The 11,694-nt window shown below is 50.4% G+C and overlaps 1 protein-coding gene across 3 annotated transcripts in view; it reads left to right on the top strand.

Annotated features, from left to right (window-relative positions):
• LOC113974898 overlaps nucleotides 1-6,050 on the top strand; it is a 423,368-nt gene extending 417,318 nt beyond the window's left edge. Inside the window, exons 3-6 of one of the 3 annotated variants that reach the window (XM_027698460.1) lie at nucleotides 3,262-3,394; nucleotides 3,944-4,103; nucleotides 5,342-5,479; nucleotides 5,826-6,050. In XM_027698460.1, the coding sequence (XP_027554261.1) occupies nucleotides 3,262-3,394; nucleotides 3,944-4,103; nucleotides 5,342-5,479; nucleotides 5,826-5,969 (575 nt within the window). In that variant the 3' untranslated portion in view covers nucleotides 5,970-6,050. Of the gene's footprint in view, nucleotides 1-3,261; nucleotides 3,395-3,943; nucleotides 4,104-5,341 lie in introns of all 3 variants that reach the window. The other 2 variants (XR_003536678.1, XR_003536677.1) reach the window with 2 other exon arrangements.
• Nucleotides 6,051-11,694: the final 5,644 nt, after the last annotated feature.

Raw genomic sequence — 11,694 nt, 5'->3', positions numbered from 1 at the left:
TGATTTGGGTCAGTTTTTGGGGTCAGTTTTGGGTCATTTTTAGGGGTGATTTGGGTCAGTTTTGGGTCAGTTTTTGGGGTGATTTGGGCCAGTTTTTGCGTGAGTTTTGGATCAGTTTTTGGGGTGATTTGAGTCAGTTATTGGAGGAGTTTTTTTGCAGTTTTTGGGGTGATTAGGGCTGGCTTGGGGCCAGGTTTTGGGGTGTTTGGGGTAATTTTTTGGGGTGATTTGGGTTAGTTTTGGGTCATTTTTGGGGATGATTTGGGTCATTTTTTGGGGAGATTTGGGTCAGTTTCTGGTCATTTTTTGGGGTGATTTGGGTCAGTTTTGGGTCATTTTTGGGGAGATTTGAGTCAGTTTTGGGTTATTTTTTGGGCTGATTTGGGTCATTTTCTGGTCATTTTTTTGGGAGATTTGGGTCACAAAGGTGACTCTAAATTGGTTTCTTGTCGAGTGTTTTGGGGCTGAGTTAATGCTCTTGGCTTGTTGTGTGTCGATTCCCAGCCTCAGTCAGAGCTTCCCGGGGAGCGTTGCTGATGCTGCTGTTGCTGCTGCTGCCGGGAGAGGGAAATCCTTTGGGAAGCTGGGCTGGAAACAGCAACTGTGTGAATTGCTCAGCTTTTCCTAGGTAAGGGCAGGTTTTAGGGAAGAAAGGCCCGGACTTGCGAAAGGCGCCGCGGGTCTTGCAAGGGGGGGGCGCGGCTGCAGTGCCGCTCCCGGCCGTGTCCGCCAGGCGGCGACTGCGAGGCCTCAGGGTCGGGGGGGGTCGGAAGCGGCGCCCGTGGCGAGCGAGGCGTTGGCCGGGCCGGGCCTGAAGCGCTCGGGGCCGCCGGGCAGGGCAGTGGCGGCGACCGGCCGGGGGCAGGGGGGGGGTGGTGGGTGGCCACCTTCCACGGGTCGGGAATTGTGCAAGCAAGACCTGTTATTTCTCCTGTGCGTGTGTCAGTTTGGTAGGGCTGGGACAAGGAGGACTCGTGCGGGCACCTCCAGAGACAGCAGGAACAGGAACGTGTTGCGGAGAAGGAAAATTCCAGGTGGTGGGTGCTGAGAAATTTGTCCTTCCCTTGTCCTGTGCTCTCCACTTAGCAATGGGTCAAGCGCAGAAGTTTCAAGGGGACCACCCTAAAAATAGCCAGTGTGGATCATCAGGTTTTCCAGCCAAGGAAAACAAGGACAGGGATGAGGGAATAGGGTTCTAGTTCACAATGATTTGGTGGGTGTGGGAATGATTTCTATATGTGTTACAGAACACATCCTTCTTCTTCCTGGAAAGATTTTAAAAGTATTGTCTTAACACTCAACTAAATTGGAGATTTTATATTTGAGAGGAAACAACGCAAAACAAATGCAGGGAGAGAGCATGAAATCGTCCTGGAATCCTGCAGTTGATTTGGAAGGGACCTCAGGGATCATCTCCTTCCACCCCCTGCCACGGGCAGGGACACCTTCCAATAGACCCTTGGCCACTTCCAGCGATGGGGCAGCCACAGCTGCCAGGCCACCTCCCCACCCTCCCAGGGAAGATTGTCTTCCTTATGTGCAATCTTTCCCTTTCTTCTCTGCAGGAAGTGGGCTGTGACAAGGGAATTGGCTCCCACGAGGCCCAGGATCAGAGTGGGCTCTGCACAGGGGACGACTTCCACTTCCGAACGGGGAAGGGCACCTTTGTCCTCACCGCTGGCAAACTGGGACGGAGTAACATCTGCCTGCAGCTGGCTGGAGTTCCTGTTGGCTCTGGGCTTTCTGTCCACGGGCCGGGGATCATGGCCAGAGTCATTCCAACCTGGGGAACAGTGGCCTTCACACCATCCCTGCAGCCCGTCCAGGGCAGGCTGCTGCCCATCGGCCCCTGATCGCAGGTGGATGTAGAAGTGATGGTATTTAGGGAATGCTGATTGTATTTCCCTGACTTTAGCAACGTGGTCATTAAAAAGAGAAAAATAACAAGTCTCTGGAAATCCCCTGCACTTGGGAGCTTGTGGCGCTCTGGATTAAATCTGGGCTCTCTAATGTTAAAACTGTGGGCGAGGCGAGGGGAGGTGGCCGAGCAGGGCCAGCGGCGGTGCCGGACGGGGCCGGCCCGGGGGTCCCTTCCCCGCGGGGTCGCAGCCGCGGGACCCGCCCCCGCCCCGCGCGGCCCCTCCCAGCGCGCCCCGCCCGTCGTTGGGGGCTGCGGCCGCTCCCGGCGCTGCCGAGGCTGCCGGGGAGGGACCGGCCTGTGCTGGGGGCAGGGGCGTTCGTTCCTTGTGTTCGAGGGCGGCAGCGGGAGCGACGCTGCGGGGCGGGACGTGCGGGAGGTGCCGGGTGACGGCGGGGAAGCCGCGGCGGGGCCCGGGGGCTGCAGCGCTCTGGCTTCCCGACTCGCTTTGCAGACACTTGCCACCTTCAGAGGAAGCACAAATCCCCGCGGAGCTGAGCAAGGGGTACGGGCAGTGCAGCTGGGTGCAGCGAGCTGGGGCGGGGCTGTGACCAGGGGAGGGTGTGCGCAGTCCCCCAAAACCCGCACCCAAAACCAGCCCGAAACAACCCCAGAGCGAAGCGCGGCGGGACCGCGCCGGCCCCGCCCCTCGGGCCGCCCAGGCCCGTCCCCCGGCTCGCGCCGGCCCCGCCCTGCCCGCCCCCAAGAACGCCGCTGTCCCCGCTCCCCGCCTCGCTCCCCTTGTCCCGGGAGAGCTCCCGGACGGGACGTGACCGCGGAGCTCTCACCCGCCCTTCCCCGGCCCCAGCAGCGCTGCCGGGGCTGCGGCGGCGGCGGGAGCCGCGCTGAGGGAGCGGGGGGCGGGGCCGCGCGAGGGGCGGGGCCGGGGTGAGCGGGCAGGGCGGGCGGGGCGGGGCCGCAGGGACAGGCGGGCTGGGATTGGGCGGAGGCGCTCGAGTGCTGATTGGGCAGCGTCTGCGGCCCGCGGTATATAAGGTTGGGCGGGGGAGGTGCGGCTGGTTGTGTGTGAGGGGTGAGGGTGCGGCCCCGCTGCTGCCCGGGCTGCGGAGGTGAGAGCGCCTTGTCCGCTGTGTTTATGGACTAGGGGAGCTGGGGGGCGTTTAGGGGCGCATTGTGTTGGGCAGCGGGGGCCGGGTAAGCCCGTTATCTGCCGGGTGACCCCGGGGGGAGCCGTGGCAGGGCTGCGGGGCTGGTGCTCTCTGGGTGTCTCAGGGTTTGCCTCGGAATCCCAAAGCCTTTCCCTGTGCAGGGTTATGGGGTGAAGACTGGTCTCACTTAGTTTCTTGGTGCTGCATTAATGCTTTTTGCTCGTTCTGTGTCAATTTGCAGCCTGGCTCGTGGTTTCCCCTGGTGCTGGTGGAGTGGAGGTGAGTTGTGCTTCCTGCTGGGAGAGAGAAGGGCCTGGGGAAGCTGCTCCATGAACCACAGCTGTGCCGAGCCTGGGAGATTGTCCAGGTAAGAGCAGGGCTTATACTGCCAGTGAGGAGCTGGGTTTTGCTGCTGGAAGATAGAATATGCACGTGCCTTTAAATGCAAGGACAGGCAGAAGCTGGGAGGGACCCTGAGCAGGTTTGGTGGCATGACAACAGTTTTAAAAGACCTTGAGTGTGGGGGAAGTGTCCAGGAAAAATGATTCCTTTTTTTCAGGGAGGCAGTTTGCAAGGACAGAGGGGTTGCTGTGCTCTCTAGCAAAAATAATCCCCTTGGGATGTACAGGATGAGGAAATCTTGGCCACGTGTGGGCTGGAGCAAAGGTGTGTGGGTGCCTGTGTGTGACAGCCGTGTGTGTGCAGGAAGGGGGTTCTGGTGCCATTGGAGCTGCCAGGGAGCCAAAAAGGGCACAATTGTCTGAAAAAGGTGAAAGTTCTGTCAGCCTCTGTGACACCTGCACCAAAGGAGATGCAAATTTTCCCCCTCTTTGGTCGCAGGCTTCACAAAGCTCCCAGGAAAGGAAGTTTTAGATTCCACATCACCTTTATGCTAAAGGTTTCCTTGCTCTCTCAGCAGGATGTCGAGTGCCACCGTGTCCCTGAGGTCACCCTTTCTGCTGTTGGGAGAGCACGAGGTGGATGGAGAGGATCCCCAGGCATCTGCAGGCACAAGGGACTCGTACAACTGCAATTTTCCTACAGCCCTCGTGAGAGGGACTTTGAGGGTACCGTGGGTAAAGTGCCAGCTCTCCTGGTAGAGTTTTTGTCTTGTGCTATATTTGAACATAAAGAGTAAAACTAAAGTCAGGTCTGTTCTGGAGTATGTTACACTTGTGCAAAGCTCCTTCCCTCTGTTTATTTTCTGTTCTGGAAAGCACAGTCTGGGACTCCTGGGCACTTCCTATTAAATCATTCCATGAAAATAATTTTGTACTGAAAGGATAAAGGAGCTGTCTGTGGGAGGTCAGATGTCCCTCATAAAAGCTTTATGTTTTTTCACTCACTAAGCTCTTAAAATATCTCACAGTGTGTAGGACTGCCTGGCTTCTAACACTCACCAACTGAGTTTTAGAGGTTTCTTTGAAGAGCTGATTTCAGGCAGCAAAATTGGCCCCCAGCAGGGACTCTGTGCCTGCTCTCCCGTGGCTCCAAGGGATCTCTGGGCCTTCACGCCGGCACCGAGATTTTCTCGGGAAGGGCCTCAGATCCCCGGAGCAGTCTGGGACACAGGCAAGATCCCCCTGCGTTTATAAATGAGGCCTTCTTGTGGCTTCCTACCCGTACACATTGGTGGGTTCCAAAGAAGGACTCTTGAAATCCCTTTTGGGACCAAATTGGGCCCCCCTGGAGGGACAGTGCTGCTGGTGCCCCCTGGGCTGGGGCACCCTGAGGACTCCAGCGCGCACCGAAAGGATTATTCGGGGAGATCCTCTGGGTGCCCGGCCCTGGGGAGTTCAAAGCAAGGTCCCTGCAATGGATTCAGGCATTCCTGAGAGTATCCCAGGTGTACCTGTCCATGCTAGACGTGGAGCTCTCTAATGGACTGTAACTGGGTTATAGAAGTGGTGCTCCAACTGCAAAAGCAGTGTGGGATTGGGACTAAGAACTGAGCAGTGATGGTACAATTGGCTGTTTTCTCTTGAATGTAACTGTAAGAGCTCCAGGAGTGCCAGGTGTGTATTCCAGTCCCCACCATTTGGTTTGCACATGTCCTGCTCAGACTGTCCTCGATCCTTAACCCAATAGAGGGAGAATTAAGGACTGGCACTGTTCAGGTGATTGGTGTGACAGGGGTTAGACTGGGAAAACATTGGGTAGTTTCTCAGTTTGTTTATTTGCCAAACTCACCCAAACCTGTGCTAGGAAGAGATGGACTGGAAAAGTTGTGGCAGAAATGAAATTGAAAACTGGGGATATTGACACTGTAATTGCTGAAATTAAATGTGTCCAAGCAGCATCTCTTGTTGTGCAGGGAATAACTCCTGTCAGCAGTATGGTCCCGACTGAAGTGGCAGCTGCAGTTGTTCCTGTTGTGTGGGCCAGTGGAATTCTGAGAAAATGGACAAGGGCAGAACCTCTAAGATTTACCCCTAAGCCAGAGTCTATACTGGTAAGGCAAACCCACTATCCTTTGAAATTAGGAAGCCAAGCTGGGTTGGTTGCAGTAATAGCTAAATTTGCTAATCATGGTTTGATAGTAGAACGTGAATGCAAGGACCTGTAAAGAAAGGAAATGGGCAAGATGATTGATTCCTGGGAGCAGGGGCTGGCAGACAGTGGCACTGGATGTTTGGTTGTGGTTGGGAATGAGCAGCTTGACCTCCCCAGGGTTGTCTGTGCTGGGGGTGGGTTTGGGTCCTGTGTGGCCACAGGTCTGTGCAGCAGCTGGAGCCTGGGCAGGTTTGGGGGCTGTGGTGTCCCAGGCTCCTGAGTTTGTTGTCCCTGTTTCCTTTCAGTGTCCCAGTGTCCCTGCTTGGCTGTTTGTTGCCCTGCAGGCAGAAGAGCCCAGGCCTGAGATGGCTCAGTGTTGCTGTGACCCACAGTGGGTGTCCCCTGCCCTCGGGACAGTCCCCAGAGCTCCCTTTGGCATCCCCTGCTGAAGGGTGGGAGCTGCCCAGAGCCAGCAGCATCCAGCTGGAGGATCCAGGAGGATGCAACTCATGTTTCCCAGAGGTAAGAGGTGGGGGTGTGTTGTAGACGACGAGAAAAGATGACACGAACACAGTTTTCGTGTTACATCTAATCCGATTTATTACTGTAGCTTTCTGTTTTTATATACTTATTAATTAGCTTCATACATATTGCAAGCACTAGCTCATCATTGGCTTCCAATTACCTAAATCTTATTTGCGCAAATGCTGCTTCTTTCTCATGCTTATAGTTACTTTATTTACTACTTTGCTACTTTCTCTACATTTCCCATCCTGTTGCTACTACCTTTTCTATCACGTATGCATTTTCATAGACAATGCAGCTTCACATCAGACAATGCAGCTTCACAGTTTCTTAGACAATGCAGTTTCACAAACACAGTGAACAGTGACCTTCTAATTGTTTTCCTTGCTTTAGCGTGAGACCAGAGCTATAGAATCTTTCTCATGCCCTCTCTCTAATAACCATGTTTCTGCAATATTTTCCACACTTCCCCCGTTTCTTATTGACAATGTTAAAAACACATCATTCATTGCCTTCGTTAGCATGTTCTGTATACATTTGAAAACACAAGGAACGACGCATAAAGCAGCCAGCAATATTAGCAAAAGTGAAATAGCTTGTTTAGCGATCTCAGCGAGCCATGGTCCTAAGCCTAATTTTACTAACCATTCCCTAACAGGATCTTTTTGGACTTCAAAGTCATTCAGATGACCTTGCATTTCTTTAAGTTTTTGGTAGATGGACTGAGAGTGATCAGAAAGATTCATGCAACACATGCCTTCAAATTCTTCACATCCATGCCCCTGAGCCAGCAATAGAAAATCTATAGCTGCTCTGTTTTGTAAAACAGCATGTCTTATTTCATCAAAGTCATGAGCCAATTCTCCTAGAATTTTCGAAGTTCTATTCATTTGATTCCTTACCCAACAGGCTGTTCTTTGGACAAGAACCAGGCCCTTTTTTGCTCCAATGGGGGCAAATATGGATGCAAAGAAGTTTACCGTAGGTGTCCAAAATTTAATGGGTTGGTTTTCTACTGATTTGCAGTATCTATCAAATTCAGTTTCTCGTTTGTTCCGAACATTTTTCCTTTTCAGTTGCGTTATTTGTCTCATAGTAGGTGTAAACATACATCCTTGGGCAGGATGAGCTCATTAGCCTTCTGGCAGTCATCCTAGGAGAAGGACAACTCTCATCCCAAACCCAGGCAGATGGAGCTCGCTTAGCCCTGTAAGGCCATCCATCTAAGAGAAGGTCACTCTAATCAAACCTACGTCCTGAGGACCTCGCTGCCACCGTCCAAGCTTGCTCGGCCCTGGCAGATGAACCTCAGGATTAAAGGGTGGGTTCAGTTCCGCGCATACTGCATCTCACCTAAAAAATCCATTGCGACCCCTATGTGGTTGCGAGCTATGCTGGCGAGGGTTCATGCCTTCGGTAGGGTCGCCCATGCCAGACAGGTCAAAACCATAGGACCCAAAAGGTGCCCACAGATGATAAGATCATTATCCTTGGTGATTTCAACGCCAGAGTAGGTAAGAACTTTGAAGGCTGGAAAGGAGTATTAGGCAAGCATGGTGTTGGAAACTGCAACGATAATGGTCGACTTCTGCTAGAATTCTGTGCGGAGCAACAGTTTACCATCACCAATACTATCTTTCAGCAGAAAAATAGTCTGAAGACAACCTGGATGCACCCCAGGTCTAAGCATTGGCACCTCATTGATTATGTCTTGGTGCGACGGAGAGATGTCCACGATGTCCTCCATACCCGCGTGATGCACAGCGCAGAATGTCAAACAGACCATCGGCTTGTGCGCTGTAAACTCAACTTTTATCTCAAATTCAAACCCAAAAGGGGCAGTATCCCAAGGAGAAGACTCCAAGTTAACGATCTCCAATCAGCCACAGTAAGAGAAAGATTCCAGGCAAACCTTCAAACTAAGCTTGATAACCATTCCACAGATTCTGCAGATTCCTCTCCTGAAACAATTTGGCAGCATATTAAAAGTAGCATCCTGCAATCCTCTGAAGAATCCTTAGGGTTCTCCCTCAAGAAGAACAAGGACTGGTTTGATGAAAATAATCAAGAAATCCAGGAATTGTTGAGGAAGAAGAGAACCGCCCACCAAGCACACCTTGCACTGCCATCCTGTCACGCAAGAAAAACAGCCTTTCGTCTTGCATGCAGCAAGCTCCAACAGAAACTCCGTGACATCCAGAACAAGTGGTGGACCGATCTAGCTGCAAAAACTCAACTATGTGCAGATACAGGGGATCACAAAGGATTCTATGAGGCCCTGAAAACAGCATATGGGCCTACATACCAAGTCCAAAGCCCACTACTCAGTGCAGGTGGTCAAACGCTTCTGACAGATCAAACCTCCATCCTGAATAGATGGTCTGAACACTTTCAGACTCTTTTCAGTACCAACCGTGTAGTACAAGACTCAGCAATTCAGTCCATCACACAACAACCGGTGAAATACGAATTGGATACTGCCCCCACTTTAGGAGAAACCCTCAAGGCCATACAGCAGGTGAAAATCGGCAAGGCAGCTGGGGTTGATGGAATCCCACCTGAAGTCTGGAAACATGGGGGCCTTGCACTCCATGCTAAATTTCATGAGCTCGTGGTGCGCTGTTGGGAACTAGGCGAACTACCATCAGACCTTCGTGATGCAGTCATCATCACCTTGTATAAGAAGAAAGGTACTAAATCAGACTGCTCAAATTACCGTGGTATTACTCTGCTCTCCATTGCTGGCAAAATCTTGGCAAGAATACTTCTGAACAGACTAATACCCGCTATAGCAGAAGAAATTCTACCTGAAAGTCAGTGTGGCTTCAGAGCCAACAGGAGCACCACAGACATGATATTTGTTCTCAGACAACTGCAAGAAAAGTGTAGGGAACAGAACAAAGGTCTCTATGTAACCTTTGTCGACCTCACCAAGGCTTTCGATACTGTGAGCAGAAAAGGTCTGTGGCAGATTTTGGAACGTTTAGGTTGTCCCCCCAAGTTCCTTAAAATGATCATCTCACTTCATGAGGATCTGCACGGCCAAGTCAGATATGGCAACACACTTTCTGAGCCCTTTCTAATAAAGAATGGTGTGAAACAAGGCTGCGTTCTCGCTCCTACCCTATTCACAGTCTTTTTCAGTATGATGCTCCAAAGGGCCACGGCAGACCTCGATGATCAGGACGGTATCTACATTCGATATCGTACTGATGGAAGGCTATTCAACCTAAGGCGACTGAAGGCCCATACTAAGACCCTAAACCATCTTGTCCGGGAGCTGCTCTATGCTGATGACGCTGCCCTTGTTGCCCACACAGAAGCAGCTCTGCAGCGTTTAACATCCTGCTTTGCAGATGCTGCTGAGCTCTTTGGGCTGGAAGTCAGCTTAAAGAAGACAGAAGTTCTCCATCAGCCTGCACCTCAGGAAGTCTTCCATCATCCCCACATCACCATCGGCCAATCAGAACTCAAATCAGTCCAACAGTTTAATTACCTAGGCAGCCTCATCTCCTCGGATGGTAAGATTGATGGGGAGATAGACAATAGGTTAGCGAAGGCATATAGTGCTTTTGGAAAACTCCATAAACGAGTATGGCGTAATAAACACTTGAAGAAAAGTACCAAGATCAGTGTTTACAGAGCCATAGTGCTGTCTACTCTTTTATATGGTTCCGAAACATGGGTCATCTACCGCCACCACCTGCATCTCCTAGAACGCTTCCATCAACGCTGCCTCCGTACAATCCTTAACATCCACTGGTCAGACTATGTGACCAATACATCTGTTCTCGAACAGGCAGCAATTACAAGTATTGAGGCCATGTTACTGAGAACGCAACTGCGATGGGCAGGGCACGTCTCCAGGATGAAGGACCACCGCCTCCCTAAGATCCTGCTCTATGGTGAACTTGCCTCCGGCTGCCGCAAGAGAGGAGCGCCGAAGAAAAGATACAAGGACTCCCTGAAGCAACAACTCAGCCTCGGGCATATTGATCACCATAACTGGTCCACTCTGGCCTCTAATCGGGAGGCCTGGAGACACACCATTTATAACGCTGCTGATGCTTTTGAGAAAGCACGCAGATTCACCCTTGAGGAGAAAAGACAACGCAGAAAGAATCGAGCCTTGCAGAATATACCCTCTAAGGAGTCTTTCTGCTGTGTCTTTTGCAACCGGACTTGCCTTTCTCGTATTGGCCTTTTTAGCCACCAACGCGCTTGCAAGAAAAGTGGGTAGAGCCCTTCCCAAATCTTCGTTCGCGAAGCCTAGCCATGATGAGGTGTAAACATTGTCAATTTTCCCAAGTAACATGGTCCACCAATGGGATGCCTAGGAATGCCAGACCATGCTCTATTTCCACAAATCAAGAAATAACCAGGTGGTAAATATTTTGGCTTCATCACACTGACTGACACATTTCTGACGTAGCCTTGGCACCAGGTCATATTGTCATATGGAGGATTTTGTGCTGTTATGTTCGTGGTGGATACATTTCCAATCGTTCGCTGCCATTGTAAAAAGATCTTTTCCTTTTTCATATTGAGTCTAAAACAAGAGTCATTTCCATACACAGCTCCAAATACTTGTAACTCACTAGGACTGTCTATCATTGTCCTGTTTAGATTAGCTACCAACAAAAGAGACGTCATGCCTTTGGTGCCATTTGTGCATTCTTTGGTTACATTACATGCACGTTCCACCTCAATTTTGGTAGGATTAGAATTAACCCATCCTCTAAAATCACTCGTATCAAGGTAAGGGATGCCAATCAAACATGTTTGAAAGGGATCAGATGCTTTGACCATACTCAGACAAAAATCCATTTGACCCGTTTGGTTGGCAAACGTTACCCAAATGTTTTCTCTGGGTCCAATAGGAATGCTAGGGTGTCCTTGCATCATTAGGATTGTTTTCAAAATCCAAAACCATAAAGAGATCATAATTTTCTTTCAAATTGATTGTATGCTTTTACACAGAAATTTAAATATCGTTGTGGATTGCCTCAAAAGGGACCACGAGGTACTATTGTTGTTAAGGGTGTAATTTTCCCACACTGGGCTGCTATAATTTTTGTACCCCTGATCACACTCAGTCTTTTTATAATATACTTAGTATACCAGCATAAATAAGCTAATATACTCTGCTCATCAGCTTCATATAATTGCAATGCCTCAATTATTTGCAAACCTGTTGCCTGTTCTAAACCATGTTGCCGTGTATCTAATGATAATGTAAAAGCACAGGTTCTACACCAAATACCTGACAAATTATTTTGCTCACGCCACCATTTGCCTCCACAGGTCTTACATCTAAAAGCAATCCAGGCCAAGCAACCTGGCTGTTTGCATGTGAAACAATACTGTGTACCAAACTTTCTTAATGAAAATCGATGTAGCGAATTCAGTAACAGAAGATAAGATTCATAACTTTTACATCAGCAAATCTCCCATGATAAATTCCTGGGCAACCCTTTAATTGCATACACTCTCGGTAGAAGTACTAGGCGAATCTTCTCTTCCACTCTCTTCCTGTCCGTCTCTGTTACTAGTAGTGCTCGAAACATTCACAGCAGCTCGAGTCCACTTGGCAGGTATCCAAAGAGGTCCCTGTGGCGAAGAAACACAAAGATAACCTCTTCCCCAATA

This window comes from Neopelma chrysocephalum, unplaced genomic scaffold, assembly GCF_003984885.1.
Source record: "Neopelma chrysocephalum unplaced genomic scaffold, ASM398488v2 Primary Assembly neopelma1_128, whole genome shotgun sequence".
Lineage (NCBI taxonomy): Eukaryota > Metazoa > Chordata > Aves > Passeriformes > Pipridae > Neopelma > Neopelma chrysocephalum.
This window is presented reverse-complemented; position numbering and strand designations above follow the sequence as displayed.